At 60.6% G+C, this 22,065-nt stretch overlaps 8 protein-coding genes across 8 annotated transcripts; 4 read left to right on the top strand and 4 right to left on the bottom strand.

Annotated features, from left to right (window-relative positions):
• Window positions 1–299: 299 nt before the first annotated feature.
• VTJ83DRAFT_1239 (uncharacterized protein) lies at window positions 300–1,283 on the bottom strand (the record flags this gene model as incomplete). The annotated part of the gene is made up of 2 exons (XM_071007376.1): window positions 300–499; window positions 569–1,283. The coding sequence occupies 2 exons, from the start codon at window positions 1,281–1,283 to the stop codon at window positions 300–302; spliced, it is 915 nt and encodes a 304-aa protein (XP_070870592.1).
• A 1,355-nt stretch (window positions 1,284–2,638) lies between these two features.
• VTJ83DRAFT_1238 (uncharacterized protein) lies at window positions 2,639–4,882 on the top strand (the record flags this gene model as incomplete). Its single annotated transcript, XM_071007375.1, has 2 exons — window positions 2,639–3,419; window positions 3,480–4,882. The coding sequence occupies 2 exons, from the start codon at window positions 2,639–2,641 to the stop codon at window positions 4,880–4,882; spliced, it is 2,184 nt and encodes a 727-aa protein (XP_070870591.1).
• Window positions 4,883–5,659: 777 nt separating this feature from the next.
• VTJ83DRAFT_1237 (uncharacterized protein) lies at window positions 5,660–7,008 on the top strand (the record flags this gene model as incomplete). The annotated part of the gene is made up of 2 exons (XM_071007374.1): window positions 5,660–6,102; window positions 6,195–7,008. 2 exons carry the CDS (start codon window positions 5,660–5,662, stop codon window positions 7,006–7,008), a joined length of 1,257 nt encoding a protein of 418 aa, XP_070870590.1.
• A 748-nt stretch (window positions 7,009–7,756) lies between these two features.
• Window positions 7,757–9,939, bottom strand: VTJ83DRAFT_1236 (uncharacterized protein; the record flags this gene model as incomplete). Its single annotated transcript, XM_071007373.1, has 5 exons — window positions 7,757–8,005; window positions 8,088–8,564; window positions 8,624–9,515; window positions 9,599–9,680; window positions 9,798–9,939. 5 exons carry the CDS (start codon window positions 9,937–9,939, stop codon window positions 7,757–7,759), a joined length of 1,842 nt encoding a protein of 613 aa, XP_070870589.1.
• A 4,509-nt stretch (window positions 9,940–14,448) lies between these two features.
• On the bottom strand, window positions 14,449–14,880 carry VTJ83DRAFT_1235 (uncharacterized protein; the record flags this gene model as incomplete). Its single annotated transcript, XM_071007372.1, has 1 exon — window positions 14,449–14,880. The coding sequence occupies one exon, from the start codon at window positions 14,878–14,880 to the stop codon at window positions 14,449–14,451; it is 432 nt and encodes a 143-aa protein (XP_070870588.1).
• Window positions 14,881–15,588: 708 nt separating this feature from the next.
• Window positions 15,589–16,370, top strand: VTJ83DRAFT_1234 (uncharacterized protein; the record flags this gene model as incomplete). The annotated part of the gene is made up of 5 exons (XM_071007371.1): window positions 15,589–15,628; window positions 15,688–15,782; window positions 15,847–15,870; window positions 15,979–16,097; window positions 16,199–16,370. 5 exons carry the CDS (start codon window positions 15,589–15,591, stop codon window positions 16,368–16,370), a joined length of 450 nt encoding a protein of 149 aa, XP_070870587.1.
• Window positions 16,371–17,750: 1,380 nt separating this feature from the next.
• Window positions 17,751–19,481, top strand: VTJ83DRAFT_1233 (uncharacterized protein; the record flags this gene model as incomplete). Its single annotated transcript, XM_071007370.1, has 8 exons — window positions 17,751–17,763; window positions 17,862–17,893; window positions 17,964–18,074; window positions 18,141–18,228; window positions 18,289–18,751; window positions 18,835–18,979; window positions 19,049–19,185; window positions 19,475–19,481. 8 exons carry the CDS (start codon window positions 17,751–17,753, stop codon window positions 19,479–19,481), a joined length of 996 nt encoding a protein of 331 aa, XP_070870586.1.
• Window positions 19,482–20,677: 1,196 nt separating this feature from the next.
• VTJ83DRAFT_1232 (uncharacterized protein) lies at window positions 20,678–21,664 on the bottom strand (the record flags this gene model as incomplete). The annotated part of the gene is made up of 3 exons (XM_071007369.1): window positions 20,678–20,809; window positions 20,882–20,971; window positions 21,128–21,664. The coding sequence occupies 3 exons, from the start codon at window positions 21,662–21,664 to the stop codon at window positions 20,678–20,680; spliced, it is 759 nt and encodes a 252-aa protein (XP_070870585.1).
• Window positions 21,665–22,065: the final 401 nt, after the last annotated feature.

The raw sequence follows: 22,065 nt of genomic DNA, 5'->3' as shown, positions 1-22,065 counted from the left end.
GGTATCATCCTCGGAGAACGCCGTGCTTGTGCTCTATCGTGGGTTTTCTTCCTCCTCTCAGGCCCCGAAAGCAGCTCTATCATTCGCTTTGAACGTCGGCGGCACCATAAACGAATGCCCCCCAAAACACAGGGTTGTCTGGGTCAACGTGATGGGCAAAGCGGCGCAGACCGGGGGGGGGGGGGGGATATCTTCGTCTCGCTCGCAAGCACGCCCATGGACGGACGGGCGCTCTGGGGTTGGGTCTGGTCGAGCCTCGTTTCTTTTGCCCTTTGTTCCCTCCCAATGGCTTGCCTCGCTTAGGCTGCCACCTTGATCTGGGCGCCGGTGGTCCTGGCGGTGGCGGGCTCGCTGCTGGCCTGGGGAGCGTTCTCCACGGCCTGGCCGCGGGCCTTCTCGGTCAGGGCGATCAGCTCCTTGAGCATCAGCTCGCGGGTGGTCCTGGCCAGATCGTCGACGTCGGCGGCGGTGAGGCCCGTGGTGGGAATGGGGTCGAGGACTGTCGTGGTCAAAAAGGTTAGCGGTGTTGAGAAGCCATGAAAGGAGCCAAAGGAGGAAAAGCACTCACCCTTGACGGGAACCCGGCCCGAGTTGAAGATGCGGCCCTTGATCCACAGGACGTGGCTGTAGTTGGCGACGACGACGGGGACGATGGGGACCTGAGCCTGGACGGCCAGGTGGAAAGCACCCTTCTTGAAGGGGAGCAGGGTAGGCTCCTTGGTGTAGCTGCGGGTGCCCTCGGGGAAGATGTAGACGCTGTGGCGGCGGGTGCGCATCTGCTCGGCAGCCCCGGCCAAGGCCTGGCGGGCGTCCTTGGAGTTGGCGCGGTTGAGGAAGACGGTGCCGCTCAGCGCCATGAACCAGCCCAGAAAAGGCACGGCGCGGAGAGAGGCCTTGGCCGTCACGCTGCAGTACTTGGGGAACATGCACCCGAGCATGAGCACGTCGAGCTCCGTCTGATGGTTGCCGAGGAAGACGGCCGGGCGGACCTTTTCGAGGTGGCCCTTGGGGTCCTCAACCTCGAAGGTGACGCCCGTGGCCAGGAACCCAAGCCACTTGAAGCAGCGGGCGCAGGCCCATTGCGCGATCTGGCCGCAGCCGATGATGCGGAAGAAGATGGAGATGTAGACGCCGAAGAGCGAGCTGACGGCGGCGGCCAGGTACATGGCCAGGGCGCGGGCCACGAAGGCCGCCTTGGGGATGACGAGCGAGAGCATGTAGAAAAAGACGGTCAGGGCGACGTAGCCGGCGAGGAACCAGCCGACGTAGGCGAGGATGGCCATGCTGGAGCGGCAGAGCAGCGCTGAGGCAGAAAGTCGACGAGGATTCGGTCAGAACCGGGCGCGACTTCCGCTGAACATGAGCCGGCTAGGTGTGGTGGAAGCGAGTCGGTTGAGTCTGGACGAGGAACGACGGGGGGACCGGACCTGGAGTCTGTCGGCTGGGTCTGCGGGGGGGTCGAGTGGAGGAGGGGGTCCGAGATCCGCCAGAGACAGAAGCAAACCAGAGAAGGACGCTCTGCCCGATGGTGACTTTGTAGAGGTACTTTTTCTAGTATGTTGGAGATCTCAGCACCAAAACGTTGGCAATATGCGTGACGTTTGGTGAAGCGTTGTGCAACACAACGAGCGTCGGGTCACAGGTTGCAGGTCACAGGTCCCCGGCTCCCGAAAAGAAAAAAAAAATGCACGTGGTTCTTCTGCCAACAGAAATCAGAAATTGGGGGAATTTTGGGGAACATGGGCTCTCCGAGCCGGGCATCCATGCAAACCGAGATGCACTCCAACACATGCCTTGCCTTGCCGTGGGGACACCGGAATGGACGGCTGCCGCTGTCCCTTATGCGGGCCCACAGGACCCCGTCCGAGGTTGATGAATGAGAGATGGATGAGCGAGACTCGCGTCGGAAAATGGTTGAGCCTCTCCTCCCCGTCAGCTCCAGCTGCCCCGAACCTGGCCGGCTTTGGCCCAGCTTCCATTCCAGGTTTCCATCAAGGTCCTCCAACTCGTCCAGCTCGGTGCCCCGGCCAGTGCAGCGAGCACGGCCTGTGCACTGTACCTACAGCCCTGTAGTAGTAGGTACATACGTGTACGCAGTAACTAACTATAGTACGGTAAGCTGCATGCTGCTCGTTCTTTCCCATCATGTGTCGCCAAGCCCTGGCTTGCGTGCGTGCGCCGCTTTCCCATCCGATCGGCTTGACGCGGCAGCCGCCCGCAGAAACAACGACCAACGTCTCGCGGACCCTGATCTACACGGTACGGAGTAACTAGTTACCTACCACCCCCAAGTGAGGCAGGCCTGGTCCTGTCCTGCATCTGCCTTGCATCGCCGTTTTGCATCAGCCAACGCCTTCCCATGCCACCGCCGGCCGGGACGACGTGGTGCTTGTTCTTCATGGCCGGCAACGCCAATTGACTCCAATTCCACTCCAACTTCTGCTCGCCTCCCAACAGCTTCCATCATGCTCGTCATCACATCATGCCGTTAACGTGAAACGCTTGCGCCTGTCAAACTTGGCAATCCACCCAACATTGGAACGGTTGTTCATCCCGTCCTAGACTCGAGCCTGTCCGCATCGTCTTGCTCTCTCTTTTTTTTTTTTTTTCTGTTCTCTTTCTCTCCATCTCATCTGCCATGGCTTCAGTCCGACGTGGGCAGCTGCCCCTTTCGGTCCAGCTTCCAACCGCCCCAGCACCATCCGCTGCCCCCCTCCTCCTCCCCGACCTCCCTTCCATTTCGGCCCTCTTCCTCATCGATTTCGACGTCAAGGCCGGCTACACCATCGTTTGGAAGCGCGCCGTGGACGGCCTGGAGCTCGAGGGCACGGTCGAGTACAAGAGCCTTCCCTCCGGCCTCCATACCGTGCCCGAGGACCTCATTTACTTTGTCCACGATGGCGCCCATGCCGGCCTCAGCGCTTTCGTCAACATCCCGACCGACGAGGAAGCGACGCGTCATGCGCGCATGATAGCCGTTGGCGTCCTGGTACCTCTCAGCTTTGGCCGGCTAGGGAGAGCCTGGCGCCACGCCAAGAACCTCAAAGCCATGGCCTCGAGCCTCGCCGCCGACCGCGACCAGACACAGCTGCTGGAAAAGTACTGGGACGACCACGGAGTAACCGAAACGACCGCCCCGCAACCGCTGAAGGACCTGCCGCTCGAATCGCCCCTGCTCAGCGCTCGCCCCATTCGCCCGACCCTCGGCCGCCAGGGCCACGCGAGGAACCGCTCGGCGTCGGATGGCGCTGCCCTGGTGCCACCAGGCCACCATCTGTCCCCCTTCCACCCGGCCTGGAGCCTTACGGCGCTGCTCGACACCTTTGGCCCCTTGATCTTCCCGGTACATCGCGCAGCCCTGCTTCGGAAGCGTATCCTGATATCCTGCCACGCCCCCGTTCACGAGGTTTGCAACTTCGGTAGGTTCCAAGCCTGCCGCCGATAATCCTGGAGCCCCTGCTCTAACCGTCACCATATAGTGTATGATATCTCCGTCTTGTCAAACATACCCCTTTCCGTTTGCGACATCATCGACCCCTCGGCCCCCGTCCAGCGCCTCCGCCCGCTCTTCTGCATCGGCATACACGACATATCGTCCCTACAAGAATACCAAGCTGCGTCGAAGCGTCGAGCTGCCGCCGGCGATGACGATGACGAGGACGGCACCACATCTCGAGATGACGCCGGCGCCGGATGGGTAGCATGCACCACCGACAGCATCCTCGCCATGAAGGATGGTCTCTGGGACATGCTCATCACCATGCCTCCCCCGCACGCCGCCAACGCCAAGGAGCGTGTCTGGCCAACTGTCGAGTGCCCCAAGGGTGTTCCCGTGAAAGCCACGCAACGCGACTTGCGCCGCTTTCGCTCGCTGGTTCAGGGCCTCTCCCGGTTCGCGCCCGCCGCGAGCAGCTGCCGCCCAGGTGCGGACAGCCATGACTCTGCAGCCAGCGACTCGCCAGCCCGGGCTTCCGCGACTGGCGCAGGCACCCGTCTCTCGAAGGCATCCGGCTCCCGCCCGGGAACCGCCGCCAGCAACGCTACCTCGGCCCTCATCTCGACATCCGCGACAACCATTGACACGGACACGATCGTCGAACCCACCACCTGGGCTGCCCTCGCATACAACGGCTTCATGTGGTGGGCCTCCGCCGGCGAGAAGCGTCACAGCGACGAAGTCGAGGAGCAGAGCCGCGACAACACCCTGCTTTCCGACCTGGTCAATCCGGTCTCGCCTGCCATGAGCGGCGGGCCTGGTACCTCGCCTGATCTGTCCAGGAGGAAGGCGAGCTTTTCCGAGGCCGCTGCTGCCGGAGGGGCAAGCTTGGTGAACTCGCTGGCATCGCTTAGGGCAGTTGCTGAGTCCTCTTCTGCGCGAGCGGCTTCTTGGGGACAAGAGGAGGAGGGTGCTGGCGATGACGACACCGCTGATGATGACGCGAACAGCGACGAAGTCCAAGCCCGCATCGAGCTCGCGGTCGTCGCTTACTTCCACCGCCTAACCACCTTATTTATGACCGTCTTGGCGGATATTGTTGATTCGTCCGACGATGACGACCTGCTGGACCTCCCAGGCCTGGGCTTGGACGCAGGAGATGCTCCTGCCGGTCGGGAAGGGGACGAGGAGCGCACCAGGCTCCTGTCGCCATCACGCGCCGAGGATGAGGATACGGCAGCAGGCGGTGAAGGTGCTGGGGGCTCAGAAGAAGGCTCGTCCTTGCCATGGGTACGCGTCGACAGCGATGCCTTGGCCGAGATGGGGTTGGACGTGTGGAGTCAAGCCGATGCCGACTTCGTCCAGGAGGTTGCGGCGAGATACTTCGCCCGGAGAGCGCATGTCGAGACCAAGGGGGTCGAGGTTTGCGGGGTGAGGGTTTGCTAGGTGCTTACCTGGTGTCGTACCGTGTTAATATCAGGGATCCTTGGGTGGTTGTCCCAGTGGTCTGTTGCGTGGATGTCCCGGCGATGGCCGTGGTCGTTAACGCTCAATGCGTGGGCCATGCCCGCGTGGGGACTGCTCTAGCATCATCACAGGTGCCGCGCTTTCGTGTCGTATGTGCTTGATGACAGCCCTCTTTATGAGAAATGGTTTCTGGGGGTTTTCTGTTGTTGTATTCTGCAGGCGCTGGGAATCGGACGGCTTCGATACCATTAGGACCTCACTTTGGCCGACCTATCGGGATATTCTTGAGAGGCGGTGCCTGTATGTTACTTGCCTAGTTCTTTACAACCTGACGTCTTATTGTTGGCTTGCGTTGATGCTTCCTGCATGCAACAACGCTGCTTGTAACCCTAACCCTACAAGGGAATGCCATTTTCCGAGCTTCATCTCATCAAAACCAACCTTCAATGTATGATCACCAGCGCTCCTTCTCATCCACTGTTCTCCGGCCCATCCAAGGAACCTGTTGGCCGAGAAGCCTTGTTTCCCAAAATCCCGATCCCGCTGTTTCACGCTGGTCTCTTATACGGCCACACCGCTCCAACGGCGAACGCGGTGTCAGTCCCTCATGAGACACGACGCTTGAGCTCAACACCGACTTGAACCAACCGGGGTCTTCAACGCTACGATTGTCCGCGGCCCACCATCCACGAAGAACAAAAAAGGGACCTGGGAGGCGACTTTACTTCTACGTCCATGACAACCAAACACGCCGGCATGGCCCGCCCACCAGACTTGACTGCCCCATTCACAACCAGCTCATCCATCCCCCCTCCTCGAGCTCAAGATGGCAGGAAACCAAGCCTCACCAAAGAATCGCTCACGGGCGCCTCGGAAGCCCTCGCCCTCGCCCTGCACCTCCTCGAACGCTTCCATCACCGCAATCGCAACCAGCACCGCCCGTGCCGGTGGTGGGCGCAGGCGGATATGCTGAGGAGGGGGGTGCGGAAGATGCTTGCGGAGGTGGACGGGTCGATCCGGATCCTGGAGGAGGAGGAGGAGAGGGTGAAGAGGGTGGGCAAGAAAAAGAAGAAGAAGAAGAAGGGGGAGGGGGCAGGGAAAGAGGGCGATGATGATGACGATGATGCGAATCAGGATGGCGGTATGGTGGCGAGGAGGGCAGAGTATCTAAGGTGGAAGTTAGGGCCGGGGGCATATGTGTACGTTTCTCTCCGTCAACCCTTCCCCCCTCTTTCTCTCTCTCTCTTTCTCATCTCTCTCCACCGCAACACAGACTGACTTTGTTCAACAGGGCTTTCTCCCAGCTTGCCGCCGATAGGCAGTTCGCCCACCTCGGCCTGATGCTGCTGGGCGTGCTGGCGCAGGTCGACCGCGTCCTCGTGCCCTTTGCTCCGAGCCCGCCTCCGGAGAACAGCCTGGGCGATGGTGATCTTGGTAGAGGCGGCGTGGCTGCCGAGGTGGCGGCGAAGATGCCCGCGACGCTGCTGCCTACAACGCTGGCTACCGACATCTCCGCTCACAGCCTGACCCTGCCAGAGAGGAAGCTTCCCCGCCGCGCGGAGATGGACATGCACATGGCCATGGCCCTGGACGCAGACGCAGCCACAGACCTGGGCGTGCCCGTCTCGCGAGACGAGATGTTCTCGTCGTTGTCATCATCGTCGTCATCGTTATTATCAACGACCACCAAGCCCGGCCCGCGGAACGATGGCGCCCAGGGCGTCGAAACATCCGCCTCGGCGCCATCGTCATCCTCCTTCCCCTCCTCCTCATCAGCATCCACGCAGCCAAAGCTGAAACGCAGCAAACCCGACAGCAACCCATCCGCCACGGCCACCACCGCAAGCACGAGAGCGGAACAGCCCGAGGCGAAGAAGGAAAGGGCAGCAAAGCCTGGGAAGCCGAATCAAGAACCGGCACCAGAACCAGAACCGGAACCAGAGCCGAAGACCAAGAAAAAGAAAAAGACAGCAGCAGCAGGAGGAGGAGGAGACGAGTTTGATGACATATTCGGCGGCCTCGACGACGGCGATGACAGGCCAAAGAAGAAGAAAAAGAAGCGGAAGAAGGGCGATGAGTTTGATGACATTTTTGGCGGACTGTGAGTGTGCTACCGTCGGAGGGAGGAAGAAAGCGATGGGAGGGATGGATGGGATCGGATCTAGTTTCGTTCCCGCTTCACATGAACAACGACAATCACAAACACGGGGGGGCCACCAAACACGCTTCGCCAAGACATCAAGAGAAATGGGAATCCAAAGACGTGTGTATATCAACATAAAAGAGAAACAATAGACCAAAAAAAAAAAAAAATCAGCTCCTCAACCTTGAAAACCAAAAGCCATTCCTTGACGCCACAGCCTTCAACAGCGGTAGTAAGGTGGAAAGGAACCCCCATCCCACACACAACCCACACCACCACTACCGCCACCACAGCAGATGTGATTTGACAGCCGGTACGACTCCTACAGGAGACACGCACGCACAACACACGCAGGCACTCGGACCCTATCTGTCACTATCTCCTCTCCTCTCTATCCCAAATTGTCCCTATTGTCCATACAGAATGACCCTAGCATGGGAAAAAAACCCCCTCGCCCCGGGGCCGGACAGAAGCTTCCGACAATGGGTTCTTCGATCCACCCCATTCCATTCCATCCATCGATTTATCGCCGACCTTCCAGCGCCAAACGTACAATCCCACAGCGACCCAAAACCGCTCACGGGCGTCAAGGCTCTTTCCCGGATCTTGCATCGCGACACATCCGGCGCCCGGGTTCCAGAGCCAGAGCCAGACGACGGGCGAGATGACTAGGACGATGAAAAGGACGTCTAACCCTCCTGCATAGCTGCCTAAGGTCTCCTGTCGAGGCGGGTATACGACCAGATGCGGGCCTTCATGTCGCCCGAGCCCGTGGCAAAGTAGCCGCCCGTCGGCGTGGGGACGGGGCAGGGCGCCACCGAGATGACCGAGTTCTTGTGGCCCTGGAGCATAAGCTGGGTGTGGCCGGTGCGCGGGTCCCAGAACTGGACGCCGCGGTCCTTGGAGCCCGAAAGCACCCACTCCGAGTCGGGCGTGAGGGCGACGCTGAGGACAAAGTCCTGTAACACACATCAGGGTCAGCAACACCGAATCCGCCAAAACAGAAGAAAAAAAAACAACCGGCCGGCGTCGGGAACCTACCCTGTGACCCTCAAACGTCTTGATGCAGCGGCCGCCCTTGGACGGGGGCTGCTGGGTGTGTCCAATCTGGCGCGACGGGTTGAGCTCCCACATCTTGATGGTCTTGTCCAAGCTGCCCGAGACGAGCTCGCGAGCGTTGGGCGAGAAGGCAACGCTGTAGACGCTGTCCTTGTGGCCGTCGGGGCCCTCGAGACGCTCGAGCAGGTAGCCCATCTTGATGTCCCAGACGCGGACGCTCTTGTCGAGCGAGCCGGCAGCCACGAGCTTGGTGTCGGGCGAGATGGCGACCGTGGTAACCCCGTCCTCGATCGTCAGGGTCAGGCTGCAAGTATTGGTCTCGAGATCCCAAATCCTGACGGTCCGATCGCCAGAGCCCGAAGCGATGGTGCGGCCGTCGCGGGAGAAGTCGAGCGAGTAGATGTCCTGGTCGTGGCCCGCGAACGTGGTGCGGATTTGCCGAGTCGCAATGTCCCAAACCTTTGAGCCTTGTTAGCGAAAGCATGCGCGCTGCGGGACGGACGTGGCAAATGACTCACCCTGATGAGCTTGTCCTCGGCGCCGGTGGCGAGATACTTGCCGTCTGGGCTGAAGCAAACGCTGCGGATGTAGAGATCGCCGTTGATGTCGCTGCTGTCGTCCTGGAGGACGCAGATCTTCTCGCCCGTCTGGACGTCGAAGATCTGGGCTGACCTGTTGCAGCCCGTGGCGACGTACTTGCCGTCGTAGCTGAACCGGACGCAGCACACGACGCTCTCGTGCACGAGGGTGTGGACGAGGTCGACGTCCAGCACGCGGGGCACCGTCTGGTTGAAGATGGCCCACCAGTCCTCGCGGACCTTCTTGATGTGGTTCGGGAGGCGCTCCGGGTCGAGGTCGCCCAGGGCGTTGTTGTGCGGCGGCGGCGGAGGAGGAGGGTGCTGAGGCATGCGGGCGTGCTCGGGAGCCGGGTGGGTCGGAACCTGGGGGGACTGGCCAGGCCCGTTGTAGGGGACCGGGGTGTTGATCTGCGGGGTGGCCGGGCCAGCCGCGGGGGGACGGCCGATGTTGCGCTTGCTACCCGGGCCCGGAGACGCGGTGCTCTGGGGCGGCTGCGGAGGGAAGCCGCCCGGGGCCGGTCCTTGCGGGTACTGTTGCTGGAACGGAGGCTGCTGGGACGGCGGAGGCGGGGGAGGGGGCGGGCCCTGGAGACCCGGGGGAGCGGGAGGCATATGGGGGGGCTGCTGCTGCTGCTCCTGCGGGTGCGGCGGAGGGGCCAGACCGCCCTGGCCGTGGCCCGAGAGGATGGCTCCGATGACGGTGCTGCTGTTGGGATTGCCGATCTGCGGCGGCGGCTGGGCAGGGACGTGCTGGGGAGGCGGGTTCATGGGACCCGGGGGGCCTCCGCGGCTCTCCAGCTGGCGACGCAGCATGTTGATTTCGTCCTCATACCTGGTTGGGAAGGAGGAGGGCCTTCGTCAGCGGGGAGTCGACCTCGCGAGAGAGAGAGAGAGAGACAAGAGGGATCGACTCACTTCTGTTTGAGACCCAGTTGCGCCTGTTCCATCTGGTAGACCTTCTCCCGGATCATTTGCATCTCCTGAACCTGAGCCTGAACTGTTTATTGCGCCGAGGTTAGCACGGTTTAGCTCCCGCCCCCGCATGGAGCTGCTGCGCCCGTCGATGCGGATGGACATGACGCCGACGGCGCGAGGTCGTTGGATAAACACCTACTCTGATGCTCGTACGTCTCGGTTTGCCGGACGTGCGACTCGAACTCGGCACGGATCTGCTCGAGAAGCTCGTTCAGGCGACCGGCACCGCCGTTGGCTGGGGGGACACCCCCCATTCCCCGATGGCCCGGGTACATGGACATGGTGGCTGGCTGGCGGCTAGTCAAACGGGCGCCAGATGGCTGATGCTATGTCTGCGGTTTTTCCCCTGATGTTGGCGAAATGGGGGATGGAAATTGAAAAGGATGGATCAACCCAAAAACGCAAATTGGCGTCGTCGGCCGAATCGCAAGGGGTTGTGTTGATGGAACGGGATTTTGGCGTGGTGAATTGGATGTTGTTCGTCTAAAAGCCTCCCAGCATCGGGACGATACTTTAGCCGATCAAGAGATGCGCTGGCCAGCCTCGGTCGTCTCGCCACCCTGGGTGTGCGTGTGCTGCGTGGGCGCGTGGGCGCGTGTGCACAACCCGCGCACCAAAGAAAACAAGAACGGCGGGTGGAGCGGGAGACGGAGGAGGATACGATCGGGTGCACGTCAGCCCTCTCTAGTCGCGACCGAGCTGCCCGTGGGGACGCGGTGCGGAGGTGGGACGATGGGGGGGGATGGATGCAGCGCGCGGCCGCAGGTGATGGCGATGGATGGCTCGGTGTGGTTGTGGCTGTTGTGGATGCTTGTGTTGTTGTTGTTGTTTGTTGTCTTGGGTTGGCGATGGATGGATGGGGCCAAGGGCGGCGGGAAGGGAGACAAAGTGCTGTCGTAGTCTTGTTAGGGGGAAGGAAGAGAAAACGAAACCCGGAGCCGGGGGCACCAAAAGAAGAAGAAGCGCGAAGAGCGGAGGGGGCGGGCTGATGAAGTGCAAGTGCAGGCAATCCGGCTCGCCAGAGAAAAAAAAGGTACCTTGCCCATGCGCAACAAGCAGGGCGCCACCGCGAGCAACCACTTGCTTGTCTTCTCAGGTGGAGCCCGGCGGACGAGAGCAAGGGGTGGGTCACGGTGGATCCGTTCAACCTGCGGGCAAGGGTGGGAAGGAAACGGGTGGGCCCTCTTGGCACGTCGGCTAGGTGGGTCTCTGGTGCGGGTCCGAACCGTGCGTTGTGGCCAGGGTTGGGGTCCCCCCCATCGGGGGAGAAAGGGAAGGGGCCCGGGGGTTGGGGGGTGGGTGGGTAGGGGCGTAGGGGCGTAGGAGGGGGGTGGACGGAAGAAGCGAGTGGTGTGGGGCGGGGCGGGGGAGCGGCTGGGGACAGGCAGAGGCGCGGCTCGGGGGCACGAGAAGCATGAGGGGGGTGTGGGCAACCCGTAGACCGGGGGAGTGTGCGGAATATGCCTGCCTGGAAACGAGGGTCGGGGGTTGCAGCACAGCACTCACCACTGCACCGCTGTATGTACGTGTACGCCACACACCACACATTCCACACACACACACACACACACACACACACACACACACACACACACACACACCACACCCGCGACGACAATCCAGGCTGCCATGGGAGTGGCCCCAAGGACAATGCCAAACGCGCCCTCGGCCTCCGCATCATCTGCATCCAATGTTGCTTCAGGAGGCTCCCCCGTCATCGCAGAGGACGAGCGCTGGCTGGCTGGCGTTTTGGATGTACTGCGTAGCGCCAACTGAAATGCCGTTTGCTTATTTTCCATCGTCCCCACGCGGCGTCGTTGTCCGAGACATGGAGCCATCCGCTTCAGCACTTGTCAGGCACTTGTTGGTAGGGACGGGAAAGGAGCGGTCTTGTCTACGCTGTCCCAACCGTCCAACCTACTGAGTACACAATCAAGGGGAGCTTCAAGCGCCGTCGCTGTCAGGCCGCGTGCTGGTCGGGAATGAGGAGTTCGCTAAGCGCGTCGCCTCATTCCCGATGCTTGACATTCCAGCCTCCCTTCCCGTCGGGTTGCAGCGACGTTTGGGTACAGGAACGAACGGGACTTCCACAAACGGCCTCTGTGGTTGGTTTGGTTGACAAGAGCTCCATGGTACGTCGCAGCGCATCCCGTTGGGTCGTGTTTGGAGATGAGATAGGTACCTCAACCAACGCCATCCGATGCATCCCGCCTGCAACCTCGGCGCGCTCGCAATTATCCGGGGCTGCATCCTGCGCAGACGACACACAGCAGACATTTCTGCGGCCGCGGCAGACCCAACCCCAGAGGCGCTGGCCCCGCGACCATGGCGAGCTGGAGAATATCAACAACCACCCCGTCTGTCGCAATCCAAACAGACAAATCGGCACTTGAGTCTTGGTCTCATTTGCGCTCCTCTCAAGCTCAAGCAAGCGCTCTCTGTCTTTCCGGACGCCCCCAGGGGTGGATGGGCACCAGACATCGGGCGGAACATGTGGGTCTGGGGAACAAAGTCCAAACTGGCCACCCCCCCCATCGGATCTCTCTGCGAATGCTTGTACTGCGTACGTTACTTTACGTGGGTACATACGCTACAAGTCACGGCCAGCCAACACATTGATTTTCCCACACGCGTGCAATGTCTCTGGCCAGAGAAGAAAATGAGGATGAATGAAGGACCGCGAGGCGCGCCTCGTCGAGTTTGCGCGCGGAATGCCACACGTGCGGCCAGCAGCGGGACGGGCACAACAATGTTTCCTCCGTCCACATCTGACCGACTGGATTCGTCCTACCTCTCTTGTCTGTACAGAACGGCGCGACTCGCTGGCGCCGGTCTCTGCGGCGTCGCTGTCGTGAGATGCGAGTTGAGGTAGGTCAGTGTGGATCATGACAGCGAGGCAGCGCGCCCGACGAAGCTGTGACACCCGACGAGGGTGTGTCTTATTCCGCGTTGGTGACCTGTGCCACTCTGCATCTCGCCGATTGCTGGTTTCAGGTCCCGCCATTGGCGATCCTTGTATATATTCCGTCTGGTTCTGGTGCACAGCGACAGTTGCTGGATGGATCTTCTCTGCTACTGCGTACATAGACTAAGGTGATGGGCGAGGGGGGGTGGAGGGAAGGGTTTTGGGGGGAGGGGGGGGGGGGGGGGGCTGGTCAAAAGGATCAAGGCTCCGGGATGCCATTCTAGGCCAAAATCAACTCACCGCTCTAGGCGGCCCCCAGCGCTCCGTGACCTGCCCATTTGGCGCCTTATCTGAACTCACCTAACCCACCCGAGTACGGCGCGCACAAAGGACGGAGCAAAAAGCGCGAGCCCATTCCGGAATTTTCCCCCGCTTGGCTTCTCGAAATGACGGAAGCGCACGTGAACAGGCGGCACGCGTCTTACATGGAAGCAGACGACGATCCAGATCATCACATCCGTCTGATTGTTGGCAGCGTTGAGACCGTTCACTTGACACCGGCACGCACTCTTACCGCAAGGTCCACCCCCCCCCCCTCCTCCCCCGCGTTCGATTCAAAACCTCCGGCTGACTGCCGAGCACGGGCAATTGGCGCTGCGCTTGCAGCAGAGGGGGATCTAACCGAATCGAGAGGGGGTGAAAGCCGACTCGGCAGCACACCTTTGCGGCCCGAAACCAGCCATCGGATCGGAGAATCGAGACAAGCCGTTGGGTCGGTGCAAAAGACACACCAGGTGTGAGGCACGTGGTCTAACTCGGACATCGTGGACACAGTATACTATGTATCTAGTAGCTAGGTGAGATGATGAATAAGGAACAAGTCCCAGGCTTCATTTTATTCTTGGTTCCGGGAGCTGTCGATGTACTACGCCGTATCACCTCCCGCCGCCTCCCTGACAATAGGATCGTCCTGATGACCGCGCCTCATCCAGCCTACAACTTCCCTTCCAGTGTGAACATTGCCTTTCCACCAATGCATCCACCAGGGCTCAACAAGCCGTTTCTAATGGCTAGGTAGGTGTCCTTTCAACGCCTCTAGGTCATTCGGACCACCGCTCCTGCTCTCGAGAAATTTCACCGCATTTGCTGGCCCCGGCACTCGGCGTTTCACACAGCCAGCGTTTCATCCCAGACTTGAGCACGTAAGAGAGCCTGACACAAGCGTCGCAAAACTCCGGGACACCGTGTGTCTGCATGTCGATACGGCCCATCTTCGTTGATCACGGCTTCATCAATGGCATGGCACGTTGACCTTGGAGACGTCCAGATATTGACAATTAGAGTGACAGCCGATTTTCTCGGAGCGCAACCATCCGTCCTCAAGGTGTAATTCCAGAGAAACGCAAGAGGGCATGCAGCGCCATGGACCAGCAGCCACCGCACAGGAGCAACAACCACAAAGGAAGCGATTCGAGACAGATGATTTCTTGCTGATGACTTGGTATAACCCAAGGAGATGGATGCTGGAGACCACCTCCTAGCAGGTATTCGTAGTTTGGTATGATCGATCGCGCTCCGACGGAAGCAAAAGAACCAGCCCTTAACGCCTCGCCGCTGCGCTCGACCCGATAGGACATAGGAAAAGAGACAGGAAAAGAGACAGAGACAGGAGGAGTATTAAGGACAGGACAGCTGGAAGCTAACCAGCCAAGGGGGGAAAGAAAAAAACGGCCTCTTCCAACGACACGAAACCACCCCCCCGAAAAACAGCAGAAAGCGAATAAAGAAAAAAAACAACAACGAGAAAACCTCCCAACCCTCCCAACCCACCAACCAACCTGCGCCACCCGTCCAGATCCCCTCTCGCCATGCACTCCCCCGCTTTTCACGAAAAGCTCACAAACTTGGGATCCCTCGGCAGCCCATCCGGCCCGATCCCGTGCTCCCGGAACCTCTGCTCCATGTACACCCTCCTCGCCTCGTCAAACCGCATCCTCCTCTTCTTCATGATCTTGAGGATCTCCTTCTTCGCCGCGTCGTCCAGCCCGGCGCGCGCGTCGCCGGCGGCGACGTTGTTGCCGGCCAGGTCAAAGGTGGAGGACGTCAGGCCGGCCTCGATGTCGTCCTCGAAGGAGGCGCCGACGGCGATGTCATCGCGGTGGTGCCAGGGGGTCAGGCGCGAGTAGAGGTAGGAGCCCGAGCCGCGGAGGTTGGCGTCGAGGTCGTGGACGAGGGGGAGCCAGCGGGCGCGGAGGAGGTAGAGGAGGGTGCCGGTCACGAGGGCGAGGAAACTGAGGCTGTAGAGGAGGTAGTCCATCTTGGTGTGGGGTTCTTTTCGGGCAAGAGAATCGCGCGTTCGGTTCGAGGCCGGGTGGTTGACAAGTTTGCGCGGGTGGGTAGGTTTCTTGTTATTTGGGCGCGTTCAAGTGGTTGATCGGCCGTTTGGGAGATGCTGACCCTCGAGGGCGCCGCGCGGCCGTTTGCCAGGCCGGGGCGCAGGTAAGACGGGATAGAAAAGAGTCAGGGAGTTGCCGGATACAGCGGGATGGTGGGCAGTCAGAAAGGAGGAATCGCAGAGGGGAAAAAGAAGAAAAAAACGGAAAGGAGAAATTGTGGAAACGAATGAAGGAAGTCAGAGGTGCGCTACGGGTCGTTGACGGCGCATCTTGTGCGCTCGATCCAGAGCTTCAGGTCGACCAAGTTCGGAGATTGCTTTGTCGTCGTCATCCGAAAGTGTCTGGGAGAGGTTGCGTTGCCTTCCCGCAAAGAGGCCGCCGCCCTTGCGCCGTAAAAGTCTTGGCGTTGCATGACTGGCAGCAGGCTTCCGAAGGAAGAAGCACGGACCATCCAAGATCTTGGCTTGCTCTAGGGACTCGTTGTTGGAAGTCTTGGCCGGGCTAATCCCAAACGAGTAATGTTAGGGCACAACGCCGAAAATCCAGGGCCGCGATCTCAAATTCCATCACGAACACTTGCAGACGACCCGACCGAAAACGCCACGCTTTCAACGTCCCCTACCGCCAAAATGTCCAACGTCTCTGCCGATCTGATCTGGGAGGTCACCCGTACGTTGCCCCGAACGCCGATTCTCCCGGTCTGGACCAGGTGCTGACGGGAATGCCAGGCCTCCAGAATGCCTACCTCGTCAAGAGGAAGACCCAGGGCGCTCCCCAGTTCTCCCGGGACCCTCTCAACCTGACGAACCTGCACTCCCGCAAGGTACGGTTTCCGAGAGCGTGGGACTTTGCAAGAGGAAGACCAGGCTGGCTAACAAGGTGCACAGCATGCGGGCTTTGTTAACCCCAAGGTACGGCGATGCGAGCGCACACGAGCTCCCCCCAGAGAGAGAAGAGAGCGCATGGGCCGAGGCCAGAAGAGAATGAAAAGAACTCTGCGATCTGACACGCTCGACTAGGCCATCGGCATCCTCCCCAACGGCGAGAAGGGCGTTCAGGTCATCGCCAAGAAGCCCGCGGCCGCCAACAAGCCCGCCTCGAGCCTGTACAAGGTGACCTACACCACGACCGCGCGCAAGTCAGTGCTCCCACGCCGCTCAACCCGCGCTCTTCCTGCGCAAAGCAAACGAGGATTGGACGGCAGTCGTGATGCTGACCGGGAATTGCCGAACCACGCAGGACCTACAAGGCCGTCGCCCGCCAGGCCGCCAAGAACTACTACCGCCCCGACCTTCGTGCCGCTGCCGTCGCCCGCGTCAGCGCCATCCGCCGGGCGCAGCGGCCGGTCAAGCCCGAGCCGCCCAAGAAGCTCCGCGGCGCCGCCGCCAAGAAGGCCGCCGCCGCCCAGTAAAAGGGGGGAGGTAGAAGCGGAGATGGGAAAGGTGGTATGACAGCTGCTGGGAGGCCAGCGAGAAGGTGTATCTCTGCGTCGGGCCGCGACCCTCGAGGAAAGCCGAGGGGCTCAGAAACGCGGCAGAACGGCAGCGGGGATGATGCGGGGCAACGGGACGGGGCGGATTCCCAACATACTGCATTTAGGAACGGCCACGGCGTTTGACATCCATTCCAACAATCCAAATCAGCCTACCCAGGCAGGGAGGGCTCTTTCTCGCAACCCCCCCCCCCCCCCCCGCCCCCCGGTGGTGCGTTGCGCCACCACTACACCAGCCAAGGACAGATCCCAAGAGGGAGTGACCGTCTCGCTCTCTCTCTGCGTGTCTATGTGTTTGCGTGTGAATGTGTGAGAGTGTGTCGGAATCTGGGAGGCCCGGTGCGCAATGCCATGTTCCGGAGTGAGACACCGGAAGCCGTTGATGTTGGAGGGAAAGGAACCTATGATGCTACGATAGGCTCCCGTATCAGCGACAAGGCTTGTCAACAGCCATGGGGTTTCACAGGCATGCCTGGGCGGTGACCCGGCCTCGCCCGATTCGACAGCCGAGTGTCGGGCCTCGGGAGTCCACTTTCTCCGCTTCCTAGGCAACGGTTGGCCCAAGGCGTGGTCATATGAAACATTCATGTGGAAGGCGTTGGCAGAGTTCCAGAACCACCAGGCGGTGATGGTGAAGGAGGAGGCTTTTTTTTTTTTTTTTTTCGTGTTGGGGATGGCAAGGCCGGCCGACCAAGTCCTCCTCCACCTCCTGTAGTAGCCTGTACGTACACAAAACGCCATGGGCCGTGTGCCGCTGTAAGCGAATGGGAACGGCGTCAACTGAATTGACCCGGCCCCTCCACACTGCCCTGGGCTGATGCAGACCATCCATTGCGCCGCGTGAGCGGGTGAGCGGCTATCAGTTCATCCAGGAGGCGGAAACGCGGGGCGGTCGATCGTCGCGGTTCCAGATTCCCCTTCCCCCCCCCCTCCCTCGCTCCCTCCTCCCCAATCTCTCAATTGCCCCGCGAACCTGACCAAACCCCACCATACAGCGCAAGCAATTACTTAACCGCCAAGCTCCCACCTCCCCCAGCTCACAATCGCATCATCTGTCTCCAACCCTGCGGAAGTACAGAACCGGTACGTAGGTTTCTTCCAGTCCGGGTCCCAAGCTCCTCAAAAGACCCTTCCTCCCACCATTCCCAAACCACACGCGTTCAAGCTTCCTTGTCGTCGCTGACAGCTTTGTCCTCCTTCGCTCATCCCCAGTTCGTTCGCCTCTTCCACACACACACACACACACACACACAGGCCGCCCTCTTCTTCGATCGCCTGATCCCCAAGCCAATCGTCAAGATGGTCAAAGCTGGTATGCGCCAATGCCGCCGACTCGTCCTGCGGGATTTACCCCCTCGCGGCCTGGCGGGCAGAACAAGGCGAGACAGATTGCTGACTCTGGACGCGCAGTCGTTGCTGGCGCCTCTGGCGGTATTGGACAGGTGCGTTGTTGTCTCCCGCTGGCTCACCCAAGCAAAGTCAACAACCATTGCTGACCCGGCCTCCCATTAGCCTCTGTCGCTGCTCCTCAAGCTCTCCCCCCTCGTTGACGAGCTCGCCCTCTATGATGTCGTCAACACCCCGGGCGTCGCCGCCGACCTGTCGCACATCTCGTCGAGCGCGGTAAGCTCCAGAACCCTGCTATCCAACGGGGGAGATTGTCCAGGCCTCTGACGCCATGCCTTCCAGAAAACCACCGGCTACCTCCCCGCCAACGACGGCGCCAGGACCGCCTTCAAGGATGCCGACATCATCATCATCCCCGCCGGCATTCCCCGTGCGTGCCGCCGCCGCTCGTCCGCTTCCTCCCGGTCCGCGCGCTAACATAGCCCTCCAGGCAAGCCCGGCATGACCCGCGACGACCTGTTCAACATCAACGCCGGCATCGTCAAGGGCCTGATCGAGGTGGCCGCCGAGGTGGCCCCCAAGGCTTTCATCCTCGTCATCTCCAACCCCGTGAACTCGACCGTGCCCATCTCGGCCGAGGTGCTCAAGGGCAAGGGCGTCTTCAACCCCCAGCGCCTCTTCGGCGTCACGACGCTCGACATTGTCCGCGCCGAGACCTTCGTGGCCGATGCCACCGGCCGCGGCAACCCCTACGAGCTGACCGTCCCCGTCGTTGGCGGTCACTCGGGCGAGACCATCGTCCCGCTCTTCAGCAAGGTCACCCCCGCCGTGACCATCCCGGATGAGAAGTACGATGCTCTCGTCAACCGGGTTCAGTTCGGTGGTGACGAGGTCGTCAAGGCCAAGGACGGTGCCGGCTCGGCTACCCTGTCCATGGCCTACGCTGGCTACCGGTATGTCGCTCACGTCGCTCACGCCCCATCTCGGGAGCGGTCTTCTTGTTGTGTGCGTATGTGCGTACTGACTCGATGGACAGGTTCGCGGAGAAGCTCCTCAAGGCCGCCAAGGGCGCCAAGGGCCTCGTCGAGCCCAGCTACGTCTACCTCCCCGGCATTCCTGGCGGCGAGGAGATCGCCAAGAAGGTCGGCGTCGACTTCTTCTCGGTTCCCATCGAGCTCGGCGTACGTGTTTTCCCCCCCATTCTCTTCCTGTTCCATTTCATCATTGCTGACTGATCTTCCTCTCCCCAGCCCAACGGTGCCGAGAAGGCCGTCGATATCCTCGGTGACATCACCGAGAAGGAGCAGAAGCTGCTGAGCAAGGCGATTGAAGGCCTCCAGGGCAACATCAAGAAGGGTGTTGACTTTGTCCACAACCCTCCCCAAAAGTGAATAACTCCCCGTCATCCCCCTTCAACCCCCACCCCTTGCTTTGTCGTTGCTATAGCAGGATTCTTTGCTTTTTTTTTCTCCTTTTTTCTCGTCACGACACAAAAGAAACATCAAGATACGATGTGTGCACAGCGCAACCTCGATGGCTTGGAGGATATTATCTCAGCTGTCGTTTAAGGCCGGTAGTGCATAAATAAAAACCCGCGGTTTGCTCTTCCTCGTTCAACCGGGTTCTAGGACTTTTTGAGATCAAGGTGGCTGATTGGCATTTTCCTCGGTTCTTAGGCTTTAAGGGTTGATGATGGTTTCGGATAACCAACGACGGCGAGAACTGCTCGGTCGATGAAAAAGGAGGGACCTCGTATGGCGCGCCTCCTGGGATTTTCCCCCCGGCAGTTTGTAAGCGAGCGGCCTGACGGTGAGAGACGGTCGACCGTAAGATAGGTCGGTAGTTGGCCACCCTACCCAACTCCCAGATCTGGGTGAAGCTTTCTCCCTCGATGGCAATACGTAGGTGGTATAATGACACATAGACTGCGTTATGGGTTCAGTTCCTCTTTCGATTTGCCGTGCGTCCCGCAACCGGCCGGGTCAGGTCATGTATTGCGTGGTCAGACAGGCGTGCGCCGTGAAATGCAACGTGAAAATTCAACCCCTACGTTGGAACCTCTCTCTGACACGCATGCCATGCATGCATGCATCCCGTCATAACCACGGTGGGGCTTCTCTATTATTAGTATTACTCATCCCGAGCCTTCCTCCATCTATCGTGCTTGCATCAACGCTTGTCCTGCACCTCCCATCGTGTTCTCTCCCTCTGAACACCTTTGCGTCGTCTCCGTTGCGGTAGGCGGCGGCGACGAAACCGTGAGCCTCCATCCAACCGACCCAAGGCGGACCGGCTGGGCCGTGTGCCATCCCGCAAAGGCGCGCCCGGCTGTTCGATGAGGGCGGCCTAGGGTACCCGGCGTCTGCCACGCCAAGGTTCCCCCCCCATCTATAATCCCCTCCCTTGCCCCGGAGCAAGACAGACGGGCGGCGCGCCCACGGCGAGCGAGGGCTTCTTCTTCGGCAAACCCACGGCCGAGGGGTGGATGGACGAGAGCACCGTGCGTGGAAGGAAAGCAGGTCCGATTGCCAAGCTGGAGGAGCTCGGCCAACTAGGCAGGGGGCGGGGAGGAGAACGGGGATACCGGTGTTGAGAGGTATCCAATCCAAGCGGGGCGAGGGCCTTTCTTGAGCCGAGACGGGTTGGCCATGGTTGTGGTCGTAGCCGTTGAGGCGTGAAAGGAAAGGGGGGGGGGGGGGGGGGGGTTGGTTTCGTCGTAGTTCGTGTGTACCTGATGCTCTTTGGCCGCGCCCCCTTCCCTCCCTCACTCCCTTTCTCTCTCTCTCTCTCTCTCTCTCGCTGCCTCATCGTGCGCGTCACCGTTGGATCAAGCGACCGGTCCACAACAGCCAACCCGTCGGCGTTTCCCAACGTCGAAATCACGTCTTCACCGGGACCGTCTTGATCTGAAACACGGCCGCCGGCAGCTCGCTCGTCTCGGCCTGGACGGTGGCCGTGATGCCCATGGCGGCGAGCGCGCCGCGGATGATGCCGCAGGGGAACCAGAGGAACTGCAGCGTGTCAACGCGATGCGCAACAAGGCCACCGTGACTACTACCTTGGGGAGTCGAAAGGAGGCTTACCGGTTGGGCGCGCAAAACGGCCTGGCTGGGCGCCTCGGCGCTCATGCGAGCAAAGGGCCGGAAGGCGTTATCTGTTAGGACGTAGACGCCCTGTGACGGGTCAGCAACGCATCCCCCTCGGTGGAGTACGTTGGCGAGTAGTCGAGGAGAGGGAGGGGAGGGAGGGAGGGGGGTATGAGTGTTCGTCATGGGGAAACGAACAAACCGGAAAAAAAAAAAAAAAAGAAAAGAAAAGAAAGCACATACACGATGGTTCGTCTTCAAGTTGTCCACCTGCTTGCGAAACACGAGCGTCCAAAGGTCCTTGCACAGGAACTTGATGATGTCGAGCGTGTCGTTGAACTTTGGCCGGTCGCGCGAGAACCTCTCGGCCAGCCCTTGCCCGACGCGGTACCCGATCCCCTCGAGCCGCCAAAACACCGCCTCCCGCTCCTCCTCCTCGTCGATCAGCGTCCCAGCCTCAATCTCGACCGCGTCGTCCGCGCCGCCGCCGCCGCCGCCGCCGCCTATCCTATTCTTCTCCTCTCCCCCGTTCCCACCACCACCGCCGCTGCCGCCGCCCGAGGCGGAGGAGGAGGAAGCGGGGTCGGAAGACGACGACAACGACGACTGGGAAGCAAGCCACCTCTCCTCCTCCTCCTTTGCCCTCCCCTCCAGCTGGCGCGTGACGCGGTGCGCCATGGGTACGAGCTCGATGAGCAAGAAGTCGAGGCACGAGGCGGAGAGGAAGCGCGCCGAAGGGTCGGAGGCGTTGTAAGGGGGCATGACGGGCTCGAAGGACATTTTGGCTGTTATTGTGTCTTTTTTTTTTTTTCAATATTATTTTCCTGCTCTCCTTGGAGGAAGATTCGTTTTTGCTGGTGGTGGCGGTGGCGGTAGGGTGATCCGATTGTCTTTGATTCGGGGGTTTGGTTGTATGGTTTCTTGGTTGGTGATGGGGTGTTGTGTGTGGTCCTCTGTGTAGGAGGCTGCTGTCCTGTCGTAGCTGGCTCTTCTCCTTCGTGTCTCGAGGGCTGTCTAGGTGTCCGGCTCCTTGTTATCCTGCTTGGCGGGGGGGAGGGGGGGATGTGGTGTTCGTTGGTCGTTTGGTTGGGATGTTCGGCTGAGAGGCCAGGGTCGGATGTTCTGTCGTCTGCGTTCGCGCTCGCCGAAGGTCTGGCGACAGGATGCAGCTCGTTGCGTGC

The sequence above is a fragment of the Remersonia thermophila genome, chromosome 1 (genome assembly GCF_042764415.1).
Source record: "Remersonia thermophila strain ATCC 22073 chromosome 1, whole genome shotgun sequence".
NCBI classification, from domain to species: Eukaryota; Fungi; Ascomycota; class Sordariomycetes; order Sordariales; family Chaetomiaceae; genus Remersonia; species Remersonia thermophila.
This window is presented reverse-complemented; position numbering and strand designations above follow the sequence as displayed.